General features: G+C 42.5%; 1 protein-coding gene across 1 annotated transcript; it reads right to left on the bottom strand.

The window, feature by feature from the left end:
* Nucleotides 1-487: 487 nt before the first annotated feature.
* LOC147900151 (protein WHAT'S THIS FACTOR 1 homolog, chloroplastic-like) lies at nucleotides 488-4,200 on the bottom strand. Its single transcript, XM_087377267.1, has one exon. It carries the CDS (start codon nucleotides 3,843-3,845, stop codon nucleotides 2,568-2,570), a length of 1,278 nt encoding a protein of 425 aa, XP_087233393.1. The 5' UTR covers nucleotides 3,846-4,200; the 3' UTR covers nucleotides 488-2,567.
* Nucleotides 4,201-21,347: the final 17,147 nt, after the last annotated feature.

Below are 21,347 nucleotides of genomic sequence, written 5' to 3'. Positions count from 1 at the left end.
ATCAATGCTCAATTATGTTCCTCCTTTTGCTTTTCAAGACTCCTGGCATCGCTTCTTGCAAACGCACTCTTCGGGTTGGCCTCTTGTCACCATGCACTAAATGTGCTACTTGAATCTCCCACCAAGACTGAAGGATGGAAGGAAGACAACGAAAGATTGCCTAATATAGGAGACCCCTTGCTACTCCTCACAATCTCAGGGAAATTTTTTGAAGCTCTGATACTAATGTCATGGGCAAGGTGTCTAGAACACTCTCTCACTAACTGCACCCATCCTAAAGACTGAGTGCATTGGAATGTTAACGGTAGAGAGAGAGAGAGAGAGAGAGAGAGAGAGTCTATTGATGTCCATGGGAGATCAACAGGCCTATGGGACAACAAAAATCCCAGCTAATACATCCATTTAAGGAGGGCACAAAGCAGCCCCGAGGGAGTGCATGAAGCAACTCCGAGGTATTATAAGACACCTACATTATAGACTGAAAATTAAAACAATAAGCAGCAATACATCAGTTTAAGACTGAGGGTCTTTTGGTTTGGATTTAAACTACTTGATGAGGTCCACACCCTCAAGGTATACTGCCTATTTTCCATCCTTCCTGGCAGCCCTGACCTTGGCCAATTCAGTTGCCTTTTGATTCAGCTGAGCTCGCGTGAGTTCCTCGGCTATCCATATCTTGGTCCCTTCCAGCTTGTAAGATTGGCGAAGAAGCTTGATGCGTATGTGCCGTGTGCTGAATGTGATAATGTTGTGTCCCTTAGAGTGGCGAATATTGGTTGTGGAATCTATCCCCTCTTTGTCTTCATCTTTCGGCCATGTAATACTACGGGTGGCTACTTTGATTTTCGCTAGAATCTCATTGTATGTGTCTCCTCTGCTGCCTGTGGAGCAAGAATCGCTAAACCACCCCTACGTCCATCTGCAGGCACTCTATAACATGAACGCATGCAAGTGACTGCTTCAATCGCATACATTTACAAGCTAACTGACTAATTGTAAACAGCCTGATGTGTCACTGAAAAGAGACAAGCTGTTCGAGTGAGTGCTTGAAGAGTAAACAGTGAGGGACTGATGGGACTCTCACATCTCCTGAGAGAGCGTTTACTTATTACTGAACAAAAGGCTGAAGAACAAAATGCTGAGTGGGGGTCCGATTGCTCCTCCGATGGGTGAACTGTCTCAGGATATAAAAACTGCAGCAAGGTGTAAGCGGTCCTGCAATCAAGAGCCCTGGGTATCCCGGCTGGGCTACAGTTTTGTTCCCCTGAACCAGATTTGTACACATGGGTCTGCAGCTGTGCTGGAGGAGCAGTCAATAGTTCGTTTTAGCTATTCGTGCCAATTGATGTACGCTTGCACACACAAGACTTGCAGAAACTCAGGAAATGCCATTCAATGCGCACTGCATTCCATGCAGCTTTTCCTGTTCTTTGCAATTTAATCTGAACGGCATGCAGTCCAGGCTGCTGTGCAGGACAGTGGAGTTTTGGGTACGTCTCCGGGATTTGGGGAACCATACGCAGACTACAGCAACAAACCATTTCAACAAATACAGCTGAGGCATTCAAGAACGTCCAAGAGTCTCCACGAGATGCTCTAGCAATTCAGGACAAAATTCCAACAAATCCTATCATACCAATAGAAGATAGTCCTGACCAAGTTCCATAGATAATCCAATCTAGGAAGAACGTATTCAAAGGTACCAAAGTTCCATGGCAGAATCCAATCTAGAAGAACGTCTTCAAAGGTATCAAGACCTTTCATAAAACCATGTTGCTCTCTGCTAACAAGAGTCTCCAGCATCTCTCTTATCCTTAGTGCTTCTGCTTTGGTAAACACCTTGTACGATACATTAAGCGTCACTTAAGTCTTCAATCACCTACTCTGCCTTTCTAGGCCAGCATTCATGTCTGCCAACAGCCTACCCTCTGCATATGGTTCATGAACCCTCACAGCTAAATCACAATTGATCAGCTCCAATTTCTTGCAGTAGAACTCCAGGGTGAGTCTGTTTGGACCTGAAGACTTCTGACGTGTAAAATTCCCCACAGATCCATCTCTGAAAAGGCCTCACCAGCCTGAGCAGAATACACAGAAACCCTTCCAGTTACATTCGTTAGCAGAGCTCTGCATCTAAATTCTCAACTTCAATAATAAACTGGCTCAGCTACAGCAGTTGCCTTAAGTCGCTTGAGAAATACATCTGCAACTTCCAGGGTCATTACTGCGACTGTCGACTAATGATTTTACTTCTGTTTAAAAAAAGTGTGATGGCAATCCATGCATTTTAGCCTTCTCTGACTATCAAGTCTAGCACTTCTGCTTTCTTAACTCCTTTCTCGATTGACCTCCTCAATTTGTAGTAGTCAGCCCGCAGGCATTGTAACAGCAAGCCTTTGAAACTTGATATAGCAGCTCCATAATCTGTGTCCGTCTCACGAACTGAATTGGAATTCTTAATACAGCCCCGATTGACTTGCCTGGGAGAATTTGGACAGATTAAACTTAGATAAATTTTGAAGGCGATGTACCCTAATGATGTGAAGATGCGTGTAAACACAATTATTTCATTCCCTCCTAGCTAGGCCAGGTATCTTTTGCGATCGTGGAGGCTCCATTAGTTTCTCAAACCGTTCATTTAATAGAAAATGTGGACCTTCGTCAATCAAATGGGCAAGTTTCTTGGGATCATCTGTTGCTCGATAAGCCTCCTTCAAGAACACTGCATGTTGATTACCCTTCTCTGTAACGTAAAAGATGCCATAGTGCTTATGAAGAAAGTAATTGAGCCTACAGGGAAGCTTAAGTTGCTTCCGAAACAAGTCCAAAACTTCTACACTGGTCCTTTTCTCTAAAGTAAGGCTCAAGAATTCATGAACAACAGCTACAGCCCTTTTGGCCCACTGTGGTGACAGGGGATTAGTCCCTTCAGGATGAGCATAAGGAGAAATGAATGTCAGTTTTTGCCATTTGTTCATTTCCTGTGTGTCTTTGAGACTCATTCTATGGCCTTTGGGAAGGAAAAGGGGGAACCCAAAGGGCAGCGGCCGCCTCATTTTGTCATGCAGTGGTCTCTGCTCTGCATTCACTTCCCTGGTGGTAACTGCTAAATAATCATCCCATCTTGTAAGCTCAAGATAGAAGCCATCATCCCCCTCCACAACTTTGAAAATTTTGGGATATGCACTGACAATCCTTGCTCTGAAATCGTGTGGCAAACCCAATTCCTGTTGGAGTTGACAAAGATGATCCAATTTCAGCTTCTTGTCGATGGCCATCATCAAAAGTCTGGCCACTTTCTCGACCAAATATGGTTCATGCCATTTCCTCAGCTTGTCTTCTTCCTCCACAAGCTCCTTCGCCTCCTTTGTGAACTGCACGAAGGGCTTATCCCACAGTGAAACCTCCGAAATTCTGAAGATGCCAGGATACCTTGCAAGAAGGCAAAGTGCCTTTCTTCGCATCATCACTCCCTCAGCATCCAGAATTCGCCCAAGCTCATCAGCTAGCATGACCCTATTCGGATGATTTGCCAATACGTTCTTCAAAAGCAGGACTCGTCGTAAAGGCTTCTGACTCTGGATCAGATTGTCAAAGCTCCGTACCTTGTGCCGTCTCTGCATCTTTTCGAGCATCATCTTTCTCCGGCCAGTTACGGGACCGGGCATCCCCATGAAAGTCCTCATTTGCAATAAATACAAGCAATTCCTCATCGTCCATGGAAGCAGGGCGTGGGTGAGGCAAGGCTCGTGAGGGAAGGCAGGGACAGAATCACGCCATGGCAAGAGCTCCTGCCACAAGATGGCATTCGACGCTCTAGCGATGGCAGCTGCTCTCGTGCTCATGTTTGTGGCAGTATGTCATATACTCAAATCTGAGAGTACTTCAAATGATTCCATGAGGCGAGCGCTCAACTCTAATGACATGCAAGCTGAAAATCTTGTGCAGCTGCAAAGAGACAGAAGGCAGAATGGCCAAACCAGAGATTTTCGACGCCATGTGTTCTGTGGGCGTTTCCGCTACTCATCGTTTGCATACTTGAAACAGTGTGTGCAGAGAAGGAGTGGGCAAATGGAATTGGATGATATTTGAGTAGGGAATCGGCTCCCCGGAGCAGATTCCGGGGAGGAAACCGGAAACATCCGGCGACTAGCCGGCGGCGGGGACCCGGTTGCCCCGGTTTCCAACCGAGATCGGCGACGAGACCGGTTTCTCGGCCGTCCACAGTTGGGGGAGGCAAGTGCAGGGCTGGAGAGATTTGGCGCTCATTCATTCGTTGATTTGGTCGCTGGTGCAGACCGTCGTCCACATGGCAGATAAGCGTGTCCACGTGGCGATTACAAACTCAAGTGAAGTGGAGTTGATCCAACGGCTATGGCGAGGCACATCTCGCAAGCCGTTGGATCATGGAGGTGAGTTCAAGTTGTGTGGCTTTTACCGATCATCTCCGGGTTCCAACTAATGATGCAAGGATCTCAATCCAACAGACTAGTCGGTTTGAGGACTGTTTGACTACAGTAATGTTTCGCTTGGTTTGAGAAAGGGTATAGTGATTAATTTTTGCCATGCCCCACAAGGTCGGGTATAGTGAACGGTTTGCCTTTAGAAAGCTGAAAATCGATTTATTTATTTTTCATTGAGGCTTTTTGTGATTGGTTGTGGGCATGTGATCTCCACCTTTTCCTCGTCCTTTTTTTCTTCTTTCTATTTCAAGGTAGGCCACTTGAACATTGTGATTGGTTGTGGGCATGTAATACACCTTTTTCTCCTATTTTTTGGCCTGCTCGATGGGAAGGTGTAATTGGAGCTTGAGCATGGGAAGGTGTGATTGGAGGTTCGACTTTGAGAAGCTGAAAATGTTGATTTTTGGCCTGTCCCAAGGGGGAAGGATATAGTGACCGGTGTGTGTTCTCATTGAAAGCCAAAATTCAAATTTTTCTTTTTTGAAAGTCATAAATTTTGTGATTGGTCCAACTCCCCACTTTCTATTTCTTTCCCTTGAAATCCTCCACCTTTTTCTCTACTCTCTCTCTCCTCCCCCCCCCCCTCTCTCTCTCTCTCTATATATATATATATCTCTCTTTCTGTTATCTCCTGCTTCTTCCTACACACCATCTCCAGTATATTCTTTTTTGCCTGCCCTTGGCTTGGCCTTATTGATGGTGTTCGATCTAAGAAGCGAAATTCGAAGTGTGCGTGTCTTTTGTCGATTGCTTGTCAGAAGCCCCTGCGCTAATTTCTGTGTTATTTTTGGCGATGCAGCATCCTCCCATCCACATGTCCACTCCTTACCCGTCCGATTCATTGCCACATGCGTGGCCCCCCGTCCAAGTGGCGGTGCACAGTAGAGTCTTTTTGTGGGTGCCTCGGAGGGCAAGCATTCTGCAAGTGTTCGTTTGTCCCACCCTCAATATTTACGCGCCACATGTCACTGGGCACATTTTTTGTCCTTATGCATGGTTGTTTGCTCGTGGAGGAGCTGCTCCTCATTCTGCATGGGCGCAGGCCTTATGAATGATTAGATATCATTCACCTTCTCATTTGGATTTTTGTATTTTTGGCCTGCCCAAGTGGCAATATTCAATTGATTTTGGGGTTGGCTGTGTGGAACTATTGGATTAATTATTGATTATTGCTATTTGCAATTGGGTGTAGCTATTTTTTGTGTAGTTGAGGGTGATGATAGAGAGCCAATATTTGTTTGTCAAATTTAGCCACCATGCTGGGTGTCTCAGTTTGCAGAGGAAGATTGTTTGTTGAATCCATGAGGCTAAAGCTTAATGGGGAGGCTTGCAGGTGAGAGAGAGAGAGAGAGAGAGAGAGAGACACACACACAGAGAGAGAGAGAGAGAGAGAGAGAGAGAGAGAGAGAGAGAGAGAGAGAGAGAGAGAGAGAGAGGGAGCAACTTGTCGAGGAGAATAGCTATAGGTAAAAGGGGCCACTGGTTGTAGCCACTATGATGGTTGTCTATTGCTATTATGCTAGCTAACTTTCATTTGCATTTTATGAAATTTGAGGGGGAGGGGTGGTTGATATTTATCCACCATGCTGGTTGCATCCGTGATGTGCTAGTTTAGCACTGTGCGAAAGGAAATCAGCTTAATTAGAGGACATGGATGCTTATAATAATGATGGTGGAAATAGACCATCGTGTTAACACTACCAATTTTACTATCAGTCAGTGGGCACCTCCTACTTTTCATGTGTGATCACAACCACTGCCTGCTCTAATGTAGAGACTAAACCGCAAAATCCCTAAAAATTATAAATTGCTAGGATTTTTTGATTTAATCAATTGTTTTATATGTTTTCACCCGGCTACCATGAGCCACGGCATTCAATAGGCTTAATTGGTATGTGAAAAATTATAATAATGATGGTGAAAATCGGCCGCCGTGTTGGCTCTAACATAACATAATGGTAGTTGGGAAAATGATTGGAGCAGAGAGCACCATCTAGGTGAAATGATGGTGTGGTGAGAGGATTTGGTAGCAGCCCTTGGAGTTTGATTAGGATTAAGTGGGATGACTTAACTTTGCTACTTTTTTAGCCACTGGGCTTGTAGCTATTAAGTGGAGGCCCTTGGAGTTTGATTAGGATTAAGTGGGATGTCTAAATTTGGCTACTTTTTACCCATTAGGCTTGCAACCAATTAAATAGCCACCGGTCTCCTAAAACCACCTGGCTTGCATGATGGGATGACCATTTGATCCACCACTATGGCCAAAAAAGTTTGCCCAAAGGATGTTCTTCCCCCCTTCAAAACGAGGTGCCACGTTGGAAAACGTTTCTTGTAGTTCCCCTTCAAAATGATAATAGGCAATGAATTGCTCATCAACTTGCACTCTAATCAAAATAGCCAATTGCACATCGAGGTGGCCGGGCGGTCACTAGCTATTTAAGTGCAATGTAGCCTCGGTGACTTTACACTACTCCACCCTTATTGTCTCCACCACCCTCGTGAACTTCAAATTGGTCCCCACCCTCATTGTCTCCACCACCCTCGTCGACTTCACATTGTTATCCTCCTCTCCACACCCCTCATTGACTTCACGTTGCATCACCCTCATCTCCTACCCAACCCTCCTGTCCACCCTCTATGTGCTGTGTCCCACCTCTAGCTCTAGCTTATTCATTCTTATTTCTAACTGTCTCTAAAGCGGTGGATATTCTCTCCCATGACTGTAGAGTGGGCAATATGCTGCAAAACCTTAATTGTACCGGCAATCTGCCTGATTTAGTCCACGTGAGGTCCGCGTTTGAGTCCCCCAAGGATTTAGTTTATTTGTGAATACTATATGGGCCACATTCATAGCTGGATCAGGCCACAGGAATCATATTGTGGGACTTTTTTGCAACGCCAAGCAATGAATCAATCTTCATGAAGGTTGAGTTGAGTAGCTCACCAGTTGAACAAAGTATTTTTGTGAAGTTGAGCAACTCGAGCACTTGCTTAGCTGAGCATTCTCGTATGGATAGAACACCTTGTTGTAACACCATTTTGTAATATAAGCTTATTAATACATACAAACTTGCTATGAATCTTGGTCCTATGAATACTACATTCTTGTATCAACAAAACACCTTTTTGTAATATATGCTTATCAACATATACAAAGTTGTGATGTATTTTGGTCTTATGAATACTTACTGGTCTTATTTCAAAAATCATGATTTTTTATGGATACAATCTTGGCTAAGCTTAAGGATTGCCATTAATGTCCTTTTAGGATGGTCCTTAATTTAAGGGCTTCAAAAAATGTTTTGCAAGGATCCGGTTGGTGGGCTCGACCATCATGTGCTTTCATTGTTGTGTTTCGCATAGGGCCAAAGTCAATGTGGCCCTTGAGAGGTCCCCTTTTAGGGGCAAGGGCCATATCGACTTTGGCCCTTGCCCCTAATGGGGACCCCTCAAGGGCCAAAGTCGATACTTTAATTTATGTCTTTAAAACTAGCATGTTGTTTAACCAGCCCGTTCTCACCATGCTACCAACCCATGCTTGAACAGCCCGATGGTTGAAACTTCTTATATTATAATTAATAGTAAAAAATTAATGTTTAAAGCCAACTTGGTGGTTGGAACAACGTTTAAACTTAATGTTTAAGACAAACCTGGTAGTCCACCAAGCCATGGTCGACGAACCAACCCAGTGGTTGGAACTTGTTATAGTTTGATTAATAGTTATAAATAATTAATGTTTAAAGCTAGCCTAATGATTGGAACAATATGTTTGATATCAATGTTTAAGACCAACCCGATGGTTGGATTATTTTTAAAATTAATGTTTAAGACTAGCCCGATGGTTGGAACAACGTGTTTAAAATTAATGTTTGAGTTAATCCTAAAGCCACTGTGCTGGTTGCAGTTATACTTATCCAGTAAATCATAGACTCATTGTGGTCAAGGATGGAACAACATCAAGGAGACAATGGGATGAAGCAAATGGAGATTTTTAATTCAACAGTGGAGAGCTCAATATATAGGCACCAAGATACATCCAGTGAACATCATAGATGATGTCATAGTAGAAGCCACCAAGATCCTATAATCATGCCACCATCTCCATGAATCTCTCAATCACACCTAGAACCTTCTACAACCAAACCTAGTCACACTAACCAACACACAACCCTTGGTACACCCCATTACATCAAATTGTCCTTCATACCCCCCCACAAATTGATGACCTCATCCCTCAGCAGTAGTACATGGGATGCTCCATGGCTTGCCCACCATCATGTGGCAACACACATGGCCCCAACCTGTGACTCACTCCTAGGACTCTTGGTTTACAACTGGAGGATTGGACAATGACTATGTATGGAAATCCCCATGTGTCCAACAAGGTAAAAACTCAAACAAAGGACTAATAATCATTTAAGGATGGACTCTCCATGGCAGAGAACCATTATTGACCACACACATAAATAACTTAGAAAACAAATGGGTCATCACCCTCATCTTGGGTGGTGAAAGGAGTGCGAGCTTGAGCTTTAAACTCCTCTGGTTCTTCTTCTTCTTCTTTCTCTGCTTCTTCCATAAGGTTTGCTAAGCATTTCTTCTTTGTATAGCATTCTTTCTCAAAATTTCTAGGCTTTCCACAAAAGTTGCACCTCAAGTTGCTCCTCATCTTGCTTTTGCTAGTGGATCCCTTGACAAAATATGCCCCATGTTCTTTGTATTCATTCCTCTTTATTTTCCTTTCCTCTTCCAAGAGGGATGCCTCAATTTCCACCAAACTAATCTCTGGTATATTGGTGAGAGTAGTGACAATAGTGCTATATTCCTCAGTTAGGGTTTTGAGTAAGATAGCAATTACAATGTCATCATCAAGATCAAACTTGATGCTAGATAACTGAGTCAGTATGCTCTTCATGGAGTTTAAATGTGAAGAGATGGATTCTCCTCTATCCAATTTTAGATCAAAGAATTTGATGAGCAAGCTAAACTTGGAACAACTCCCCTATGCTCCAAGCCCTCAATAAATGTTTCACTATTGGACTCTCATTCCTTTTTATGTTGTTTTACTTTTATAAATAGTAACTCAAATTTCTACTCAGTGCAAGACTGCTCCAGAAGGGAGTGTTACTTCTCTTCACATTACGATAAAGTGGATAAGGACTTTTAAGTTTCAAATTCATTTTTTAGTCTGGCTTATTTTATGGAAATAAGAGGACTTAAGGAAGGGGCCCTCGAGATTGGTCATATACAAAAAATTGGGACTTTCTGGAGGAGTCTTTAAGTATTGCTCGATCTTGAATGAAAGGTAACTTGAAATGATTTGACCTATAAATTATTTTACATGGGAGATTTTTTCACACTCTATGAATTATTATGATACTACCTACAGTGGGCTAAGTGCCATGTAATGAGAAGAAGCTCTCAAACATTCGAGCCTCTCAAGGACTCAAGAAATTATAAGACAATAGGATTTATATTGTTCTTGAGCCTTCCTTTCCATCTTACTTTTTTATTTCTATAAACACTAGGTGATTTTTAAAAAATTATAATTGCCAACCTTTGATTATTTGAATGCCAAAATTCAACTAATGTTAATCTAGATAGAGTAACAGGGATAACAACTGTGTGCCAGCATTGAAGCATGGCTTGCACAACTTAAATGTATTGTTCTAACCTTCATTTGGGTGTGATGGTGCCAAGTGAGTCGGCATATCTCTCCATTGAATTTGCATTATAAGGTCTTTGGCGTAATTTGATGAACTCTGGATATGGCGTTCGCAACTTTGAGTAGTACTCTATGGCAAATTATCTCCAACCATTGTACAATAGGAATGAACTATTTGTTTTAACTCTTTTTGTATTTAGTACATTTTACTAATATGAGTGTGAGTATTTGAGTTGACTGCCACTTTGATAATCTACTGAACAGGCTGAATAATAATGGATTACTCCCACTTGTGATTTGAAAAGGGAAATAGTATATGGTTGCATTTGGTTTAATTAAATATTGAAAATTGGTCCAATGATGTAGTAGGATAGATAGTTTGCTAGGACGAACACATAGACACACACACAAAGATAACAATGATGGCGTCCTAATGGAATCAGGTATCCACTAATAAATATGTGAGCTAGCAAGGGAATTCAACATAGGGAATCTGAAATGATAATGACTTACAAAATAAAATAAACATTAGGAATTTCATAAACAAAGGGAAATTTAAGAAACATAGCCCTAAGCCCTTGGATAACCCTTGCACATCTTTAAGGAAAGGGTTGTATAAGAGTTTGAAAAAGAATAGATATATAAGGAAAGAGAGGTCATACTATATTCTTGGAAGTATCCATATAAGCTACTTTATGGGTGTCTTATTATGCTCACAACAAGGACTGTATTTAGGCGAGTTTCCTTGATGTTTTTGCAAGTAGGTGACATCCTCCCTTCTTAGGAGTGAATCCCTAATGACACAAACATACTCTATCTCTTTCTCTTAGCCATTGCAACATTATCGACACCCACTCCCTATGCAAAGACTTATTTGAGAGAAAGGATCATCTTAGACCTACAAGAGAAAATATTTACTTGCAGCAAGAAATTAGAGAGCTCAAGCTTCAGCTTGCAACCCTTGGTAGAAACGTGTAGGATATGGATAGTAATGGAAAGCATAAATTATTGCAGAGTTCATACACAAATGTAATGCATCCACCTGTATCGATACTTTTCTCCACTGTTAAGGATATGATCACCAATCAAGTGACCTCAATCAAGCAAGAAATGTTTGTCGTGCTGATGCCAACAAGAAAGTCAATAGAGTGGACCTTTATGTAGAAGTAAAAGAGAAAAAAATCAAGGCATTCAATAAGATGATCCTACGCATAGGGGGAGTGAAATATGGTTTCCTTCATGATGCTGAGGAGAAAGACATAGATGACATACTCATATGCCTTAAGAAGGAAGTACCACAAGCTAAATGGGATGAAAATTGTATATGCAATATTAGTCAAAATGGCTCACAATCATAGGTCTAATTCAAAGGGAGGGTAGTAAGAGTTAGGATCCTTAGAGAAACACATAAGCTAAAGGGTAGAGATATTTGGATATCTGAGGATCGCACTTTGATTCAGCTCAAATAAGGAAACAAGGACCCACCAAAGTAAAGAAGCACACAAATGGGCAATTTGCAGTCGCGATGGGCAAGCATTGATTAGGGAATTAAAATCCAACCCAAATACTCTCAATCTTTAAAAAGTGTTATAAAGGCCATAGCTATGATAGTATTAGAATGTAGCTAGCTTGGGAAGAGCTGAGCTTTGTGCATTCTCCTGATTCTTTGCTTATCTAGATGTACTAAGTGACTTTTTGGCATTCGTATTTTGTCTCATAGACCTATGAGGTCTTCCACAGATGTTAACAAAACTTTCCTCTGTGTGTGTATATCCCACCTATCTTGGGGCATGCAACTGACATGGACAAAGTCAAAATCATCATGGAATTACCATCTCTGCAGAATTCCAAAGGAGTGCATATCTTTATGGGACATGCTAGCTACTACCAAAGATTCATCTTGAGGTCGGCCATGCTAGCCAGCCCTTTATACAAGTTGTGGGTGGATTTCTGTTAGACAGATGAGTGTGATCACGCCTATGAGCTTCTAAAATGACAGCTAGTCACAACATCGATCCTAATAGCTCCCAATTGGGATATTGATTTTCATGTCCACACTGATCGATCCAAGTATGAAACCAGGGGCACACTTTGCCAACATGGTGATGACAAGAAGGATTACCCAATTCACTTTGCAAATTGACAACTTAATGATGCAGAAATCAACTACACAACCACAGAAAGAGGAGCATGATTTTGTATTCTACACTGATCATTAAGCACTGCTATACCTTGTGAATCGTCTGTGTATGACAGGAAGAATCACCAGATGGCTTCTCTTGCTTAAAGAATTCAACTTCAAAATAGTGGTCCAGAAAGGTGCTCAACACTATATTGCCAATCACTTATCCCATGTTAGATTTGGAGAAGAACCAACTAGATTCAAAGATCAACATTATATTGCCAATCACTTATCTCGTGTCAGCAGATATAGAGAAGAACCCACTTGAGTTGAAGATGACTTGCCTGATGCCACATTGTTCCAAATTGAGGTTGTCCTAGAATGGTGTATTGACATCATTGTATACTTAATGATGGGAATACCACCATTAGAGTGATGCAAATAATATCTTGCATAGATGTGTCATGCCAACAATGAGATCTCGCTCATCATTTGTGAAGTGCATGAAGGTATTTCAGGAGGACACTTTGCTGGAGAAGCCACTACTCAAAAAATTCTTTTAGCTAACTATTAGTGGCCCACATTGTGGAAAGATGGCTATGAGTTCATAAAAAATTGTCATGTTTGCCAAATAACTGTCAAATCCCAACATAGTAACTTCAATCCCCTAATCACAATCATGGAGAAACAACCCTTGGAAAATGGAGAATCGACTTTGTAGGACCCATACATTCTGCTGCTAAAGGAACGCAAGCCTGGTACATAATTGTAGCAACTTACTATTTCACTAAATGAGCTAAGGCAAAAGCAGTATGCAAAGGTGATGCTAGGATGACTACTAAGTTCCTTAATGAAAATGTGATTAAGCAAGAGAATTGTCTATATACTCAAATTATGTTAAAAACTTTGATAGCTAACTCAATGTGATTCTCAATGCATGTCAAACTGGATCTAAAATACCAGATTCTTTGAATAAATCCATCCATTGTAATTTGACAAAAGTTGTTCTTATAAGTTGCACAAGTGTTGGCTGGTTAGGGACATCATATAGTGTGCATGTGTAGGAGTGCCTGGTTTTCGTGTCTGTGAAATCGTGGAAATGCAAAAAGGGTCAAGGGGAGGGGTAGGGTGTGTGGGCGGGGGGGAGGGTCAATTTAAGATAGTGTGGTATGCAATCTTAGACATATAGCCCAAGCATCTAAATTATATGAGAATGGAGGGAATCTATTCATTTCTAAAATTAATATCATAAACAATCATTTTAATGTCATCAATCATGTGAATCATGTATACATTCTTTTTGCTCTAGGAAACAATAACAAAGCATGCCTGTCACCCTCTATATGTATGTGATAGCCACATCTAACTATAAAGGTGATACTTCAAAACTTTGCTTAGCATCACATGGGGAAGTGCATGTTGAGATATCGAGCTCCACTCGTGATATGCCAGGGTGACCGTTGTGCATTTATGTCACCGACTTGTTAGCTGTAGATGCGGTTGGTACACCGCCCATGAATAATAGCTGGATGACAACTATCTTTATGTACTCTAGTTAGTGGCTCAGTTAGTATGCCACCTAGGTTAGTTGAGTTTGGTTTGAGACCCACATATAGGGTTCACCTATTCCTTTTGTCCTTAGAGAGAGTTCTTTTGGCTTTCACAACTAAGAAGAGGAAAACTGTTTTTAGCCTCCACCTTTGTGTGCATTCCCCCATTGTGTATGTGAGAAAGCTGCAAGTGAGACTCCTTACTTCTCTCCCACTCTCTTCACATGGTATTAGAGCTCGGTTCGTGGTAAGGAGCTCAAGAAAGCAAACCAAGTTCGCAGTGTCTTGGTAAGAGGATCAATGTTGCTTTCCTTTTTCGAGTTTGGGAGCAAATCTCTGCAGGTAGCATAGCTAGAAAGTGCAAGAGTGCACTGTCTTAGATTGGGACGCCCTTTGCGGTGTGGCGAGAGGGCAGTATATGCTGCGGGATAGGGCTAAGCCCTTGGTGACATTATTTTTTTGATTCGAGGCCATTTCGGGGCCCATTTTGGTGGCGGAAGTTTTTCGCAGGCACTCAGAAAAGTGCCCTGTTTTTGCTGTGCGACCACTGTTGAAAAGTTGCCGCAGAAACTGCATCGTATGCCTATGCACAGAGATATTGGGAGTGACAGAATCATTCTTATTTCCTGTTGATGCAAAATCGTCACTAGGAAGTGACTGTGTGGTCAAATACCACTTTCGTCATTTTTGCAGATTTACCCTTATGAGGCAGTTGTGTTTTTTGCAATGACAGAATATTTTTGCAGTGTTTTGTAATGGCGGCTGATGCTCTTTCACAGATAGTCACTGAAAGGCTTGACAAGAACAACTTCCAAGCATGGAAGTTTAGAATGACAAATTTCCTTAAGGGTAAAGGCTATTGGGAGTTCATTACTGGAGTTGAACAAGAACCAGTTATTCCTAATGTTTCCAATCAACAGGAGTTGCAGGCATTTAAAGGCTGGCATGAGAGAGCCAGAAAAGTTATGTATTGGATGTCTATTAGTATTTCAGATTCTATGATTGTGCAGATTCAGGATGCAAGCACGCCAAAGGAGGCATGGGATACTTTGACAAAAATGTATAGCACAAATACGCAAGCTAGGAAAATGCAGCTCAAGTAGGAGTTGCATAATGTGCAGAGAGAAAATATGAGCATCAATGACTACCAAATGAAGGTGAAGAAGATTCCAGATGCACTTGCTTCTATTGGGTCGCCAATGGAAGATGATGATTTATTTTCTGTGACCTTGAATGGTCTAGGAAAGGATTATGCACAATTTCGTACATCCATTGCCGTCCGTGAGAATTTTCCTGATTTTGAGGAGTTGATTGCTCTTCTAATTTCTGAAGAGCAGAGAAATGGTGGTGCATCTTCTTTAGGAGAAACTTTAAAAGAAACTGTCTTCTACTTAAATGCAGGAAGAGGTAGAGGTAGAGGTAGAGCAGGCCGATGTGGAGGCTATGGCAGAAATTAGAATATGCAGCAAATTCAAGAAAACCAGTCCTATGGAGGAGGACGTGGTAACTTTAGAGGTAGGGGGAGCCAAAGAGGTCGTGGTGGATGGCAGAGAGGCCAAAATGCAAATAGCAATGTTGAATGCTACTACTATCGTAAAATGGGTCATCTGGTTAATCACTGCTATAAAAAGCAGAATGACATCATGACTCAAAAATTGCAGCAAGGCAATTATGCATCCTCTAGTAGATAGGGTGATGACAGAAATGAGCATTTGTTTATGGTGCAACACATGATCGATTCTGTGACAAGTGTAGAAGAAAGCAATGATGTGTGATATGTTGACTTAGGTGCATCAAACCACATGACAGGTCATGCAGAATGGATGGAGGATGCAAGAAAAATGGAAAGACCAGGATTTCTGGAGACTGGTGATGATATTGCACACCCTATTGTGTAGATTGGTAAAATTCCTTTGTCTATGCAGGATGGGAAAAAGAAATACCTGTGTGATGTATTTCATGTCTCGAATATGACCAAGAACCTAGTTTCTGTTGGTCAAATGGTTGAGCAGGGCTTGCAGGTTAGATTTAATCCTCATGGATGCTTTGTTGAGGATATCAAAAATAAAGGTCGCTTGATAGCAAAAGGGAAGAAGAAGGGCAGGATGTTTACGTTGGATGTGGACATGCTTGAATTGAGTGCAGCAATGTTTGCACATGGGACCGGTGTAGTTGCAAATATTGGTATCTGCCATAAACGCATTGGTCATGTTAATGTACGACGACTTAAATTAATTCAGGCCCAAAATATTGTTGCAGGATTGCCTAAGTTCAAGGTTGCAGAAATGCATAAGGTATGTGAAGCCTATCAATTTGGAAAATAGGCAAGGAAACCATTTCCTAGACATGTTCAAGAGAGTAAGAGGCCATTGGAATTAATCCACTCTGATGTGTGGACTACTAAAGCTGCATCTAGTGGAGGCTGTTATTATTTGGTCACTTTTATTGATGACTATAGCAGAAAAGTTTGGGTGTATTTTATGAAAAAGAAAAGTGAAGTGTTTGGGCATTTCAAAGCTTTTAAAGCTATGGTTGAGAAAGAAACAAGCCTGCAAATAAAATGCCTAAGATCAGATGGAGGGGGAGAGTACCTCTCAAATGAGTTTGCAAGGTTCCTGCAGGAGCATGGCATAAAGCAACAATATTCATGTAGTCATACCCCAGAGCAAAATGGACTTGCAGAAAGGAAGAACAAGCATATTGGAGAGGTATCTCATGCCATGCTCAATGAAAAAGACTTGCCAGATTATTATTGGGCTGAAGCAGTTGCTACATCAGTCTACATAATGAACACGACTCCCACTGCAGCAATACATGGCATGACGCTAGAGGAGAGGTATACTGGTAGGAAACCAGATATTTCTCATTTGAAAGTTTTTGGTTGCATTGCCTATGTTCATGTGTCAGATGAGTTGAGATCCAAGTTGGATCCAAAAGCTGAGAAGTGCATCTTTAGAGCAGAAAGGGTATAGATGCTATAACCCTTCTACTCGTAAGTTTACAGTAAGCATAGATGTTGTTTTTGATGAGATGAGCAGCTGGTATAAACTAGTAAATGTGATTGATGATGTAGATGCACAAAATGGTAATGCTGCAGAGAATTCACAGCAGGAATCATAAAATATTAGTGGACCTGTAGTGTCCTCTAGCAGTGGTTCACATACTTCGCCATGGACAGTAGGCAGATTGAGATCAGGAGGATCTCCTCAAAGCAATGCAGATAGTGGTATGCAAGTATCACAAAAAGGAAAAGAGAAAGTAGATCAGCCCATGTTTGATGTGAATGCATGTCACTCTTATGTGGATGGTGAATCCAGTGGCTCAGAACAGAGCCTTGATGATGAGTTGGGTATTCCTTCTATTGTTACACCTGGAGTAAGGAAGACAAGGGATGTTCTGATAGCACCTACTAGTGAGCCTATTTTGCGCAGGTCTACTAGAGCTAGGTATTTTGTGGATAGGCTGAAATATGATCGATTTACATCCATTCACTATGCCTATATGGTCAAAGTGATACATGAACTAGAACCCACTTCTTTTGAGCAAGCCATGGGAAAAGAAAAATGGGAGAAAGCCATGGATGAAGAAATGGATGCCTTGGAAGAAAATGCTACATGGGAATTGGTGCCTTTGCCTAAAGACAAGAATGCAATTGGTTGCAAGTGGGTTTATAAGGTGAAGCACAATGCAGATGGTTCTGTGAACAGATACAAGGCAAGATTAGTTGTCAAGGGGCATGCACCGACATATGGCATTGATTATGAAGAAACTATAAGAAAACAATACAACGTCTGTGCTCAACAGATAACAGGATCTCGTATGCAATACAGAAAATAGATAGTATGGAGAATCAAAAATTTGATTACTATAAAACTGATATAATACATGGCGCTGCCTCCCAGCTGGCCTCCCAGCTATGCGCTCCTATGAAAGAATCTTTGATGGCGAGCTGGAAACAGTAGAAGACAGAGGTTGGATGCTAGGAAATCAGGGTTACTATAGCCAGTGATGAAATGGGTTTCACGGGCTTGCTCTTATATAGCCACCACAAGTAGTCAATTAGAGCCGATTGGGTGATTGCGACCCAGTCCACCCAAAACGGTCAATTAGGTGTCGGTCTCGAAATAGGCCACCGACCACACGATAGAACCGGTGCGCAAAATAGAGCAACTGACCTATGGTCACCGTTCCATCCGGGATTATTTGAGACTCTAAACGGGCCCCGTAACCCGAGAGTGGGCTACCCCAAGAAATGCTCCATCTACCCTCAATGCGGTCAGTCACGGGATGCCTTCCTGCACTTGCATGTAGCCTAGTTGGTGGTGTGCCAACTCTATTTGAAGCCGTCTAGCCATCAGGCCACACATGGCTCCCATCTGGTGTCTAAACTAGGACCTACCGGATAATCGAGCTACTCAAATGCCTTCTCCTCATATGGGGGACTTACAAGTAGAGTTAGGGTTCCCGCGTAGTTACACGAGAGTGGAGCATTGATATCTAACACCCCCCCTCAATGTCCACCTGCAAGTGAACTTACTTTTTCGGCCCAATGCCAAGTCAATGAAGATAACTCTCTAGCAAGTCTCTTCCAAGAGCCTTCGTGAAGATGTCCGCAGCATTCTCTAGAGTCGGACAGTACACCAAGTCGACCTCTCCATCCATGAGAGCTCACGTACAAAGTGATATTGAATCTCAATGTGTTTTGGAACATAGGGTTCTTTGCAATCACCATGCAACTCTGATTGTCACATGATAACTATGTAGGCTTGTTCTGAACTGCACCCATGTCCCCTAAAATCATCCTCAACCACACTGCCTTGCAAGAAGCAAAGCATGCTGATTTGTACTCGGCCTTGGTAGAAGAAAGAGCAACTGTGGGTTGCTTCTTGCTGACCCATGACACAGCTCCAGATCTAAGTGAGAAACAGTAACCTGTCACTAATCTCCTACTGTCCACGTCTCCTGTCCAATCCGAGTCACAGAATCCGGTCAAGATGTTGCCCTTGGTATAGGTGATGCCATAATCAAGTGTGCCTCTGCATCCCTGCCCTCCAATGGTTCTCCTAGGGGTTATTGGAAAACCTGCTTAGTACACCAGTCGCAAATCTGATGTCCGTGTTGCACAAGTAAATCAAGTTGCCCATAAGCCTTTTGTACTTCGCTTCGTCCACCAGTGGTGATGAATCCTCGTTTGATAGCTTCATGTCAACCTCCATAGGGGTACCAACTGTCTTGCACTCAGCCATGCCAAATGCCTTCAATATCTCTCCAGCATACTTCAGTTGTGAAATGAAGATCTGTTTCGGCTCTTGCCAAACTTCAATCCCCAAATAGAAATGCATCAGTCCGAGGTTTGTCATTTCAAACTCTCTTCCTAGCAAATGCTTTGTCTGTGAGATCTTCTCTTCATGGCTCCTTGTTATGACAAGGTTGTCCACATAAAGGACCACGATGATACACTTGCCTCCTTCTCTAAAGATATACAAATTTGCATCAGATGGGCTCCTCCTGAACCCATTTTGCAAAAAGTAGGCATCAATTCGCTGGTACCATGCTCGTGGGGCCTATTTCAACTCGTAAAGTGCCTTCTTCAGTTTACAGACTTTACCCTCTGAACCGAGGATCTCAAAACCTGGTGGTTGTACCACGTATACCTCCTCCTTGAGATCTCCATTCAAAAAGGCGGATTTTCCATCCATCTGAAACACGGGCCAACTCCCCTGGGTAACTAAAGCCAAAACACTCCGAATTGTGGTTAGTCGAGCTGTGGAGCAAAAGTATCCTCATAATCAAAACCATGTACCTGTGCGAATCCTTTTGCTAGGAGCCGAGCCTTGTACTTATCCAACGTGCCGTCGAACTTGTACTTGGTCTTGTACACCCACTTGGTGCCGATTACCTTGCATTTTGGTGGTCGATCCATAAGGTCCCAAGTGTTGGTCTTCATTATGGAGCCATACTCTGACTGCATAGCCTCCATCCACCTATCATCACCTTGTGCCTCTTCAAGACACTTGGGTCCTTCAGCATGGATCACCTCTGTCATCAATGCATAGTTGACCAAGTGTTCCTGCGCCCTTCCTTGCTCCTCTAATCTCTTGGACCGGCGGTGTTCGGATGGTTCCTCCTCAATGGTTGGAGGTTCTCTGCTATCCAAAAGCTGCTTTACCCACTTCGGGAATGGCTGTTGCCATTGTGGTTCTGCAGGCTCTTCTTCTTCTTTGTCTTGAATCCTCCCAAGCACCGTTGGGGGAGTTCGGTCTACTGTTGGTGGTGGTACTAGATGGATATCCTGGTCCTGGTTGTCTGGGAAGGAAGCATCCTCCTTCAATTGATGTGGCTGTTCTGAGAAGACCACATCGTGACTTACAATTACCTTCTTGGTAACAGGGTTATAGAGACAGTAACCCTTCACCTCTTCACTATAACCCAAGAAAATACACTTCCGGCTCTTCGGTTCGCATTTGGTCCTGTTAGCATCAGGGACATGCACAAAACAGTCACAAACACTATATTGGGGAATTTGGGAATCTCCCAAGTACCACTTTCAAGTAAAGGGTTAAGATTTGACCATGTGGCCAAAACTTGAACCCTTATTTGAAGGATTCACTAATATGGTGTTTAGGATGGATTCCATTTTCAAGTAACAGGTTCAGATTTGACCATGTGGCCAAATCTTAGCCACATTGGGAAGTCCCAAACTACTTGGAATTTCCCAAATTCCCTAATATAGTGTTCACATCCAAAAACTCTAAAATGTGCAGCTGAAGGTTTCTTACTAGAAAAAAGGCCTGCAGTGGAGTCATCTCGTTCACAGCCTTCCATTCAGAGCGTTCGTGTAGCTACGATTCAGAATGTAAACTGCAGTGTTACATGCTTCAGCCCAGAAAGACTTTGGCAAATCTTTCCCTTTCATCATACTCCTGCCCATTTCGCAGATGATGCGCATCTTGCACTCTGCTACTCCATTTTGCTGTGATGTATGTGGTGGGGGTTTCTGCCTCTTGATCTCATGACTTTTGCAATAACTCTCGAATTCAGTTGATGTGAACTCTCCACCTCTGTATGATCTCAACTTCTTCACCTTCTTCCCCGTTTCTTTCTCGACCATTACATGCCATTCCTTGAACTTACTAAAAGCCTTGTCTTTAGTCTTTAGGAAGTATATCCATATCCTTCTACTGTAGTTGTCGATCAGCGTCATGAAGTAGTAGGAACCACCGAAAGCTTCCGTCTCCATCTTTCCACAGAGGTCTGTGTGAATGAGCTCTAGAGGAGCCTTTGCCCTGCTGGCCTCTTTAGGAAAGGGATGCCGATGCTGCTTGCCCATCATGCAAGCTTCACATACATCGGGCAGATCTGCAATTTCTGGTAGGTCTGCAATCATTCCACTTTTATGCATCTCCTTTAAAGAACTAAGGTTTAGATGACCAAACCTCTCATGCCACAGCTTAGTGTTCCTTCACATCCGCTCGAGCACTGAAAGCTGAGAGTTCATAGATGTTGTTGCACCATGTACCTTTACCAACGACCCTCCCTTGAAGATC

The sequence above is a fragment of the Dipteris shenzhenensis genome, chromosome 7, assembly GCF_047967505.1.
Source record: "Dipteris shenzhenensis isolate YYH24624 ecotype China chromosome 7, Dip_SZ_1.0, whole genome shotgun sequence".
NCBI lineage: Eukaryota > Viridiplantae > Streptophyta > Polypodiopsida > Gleicheniales > Dipteridaceae > Dipteris > Dipteris shenzhenensis.
This window is presented reverse-complemented; position numbering and strand designations above follow the sequence as displayed.

What these genes read in the sequence shown, in the direction of transcription:
- LOC147900151 (XM_087377267.1), bottom strand. Translation starts at nt 3,845, where the DNA reads ATGAGCACGAGAGCAGCTGCCATCGCTAGAGCGTCGAATGCCATCTTG.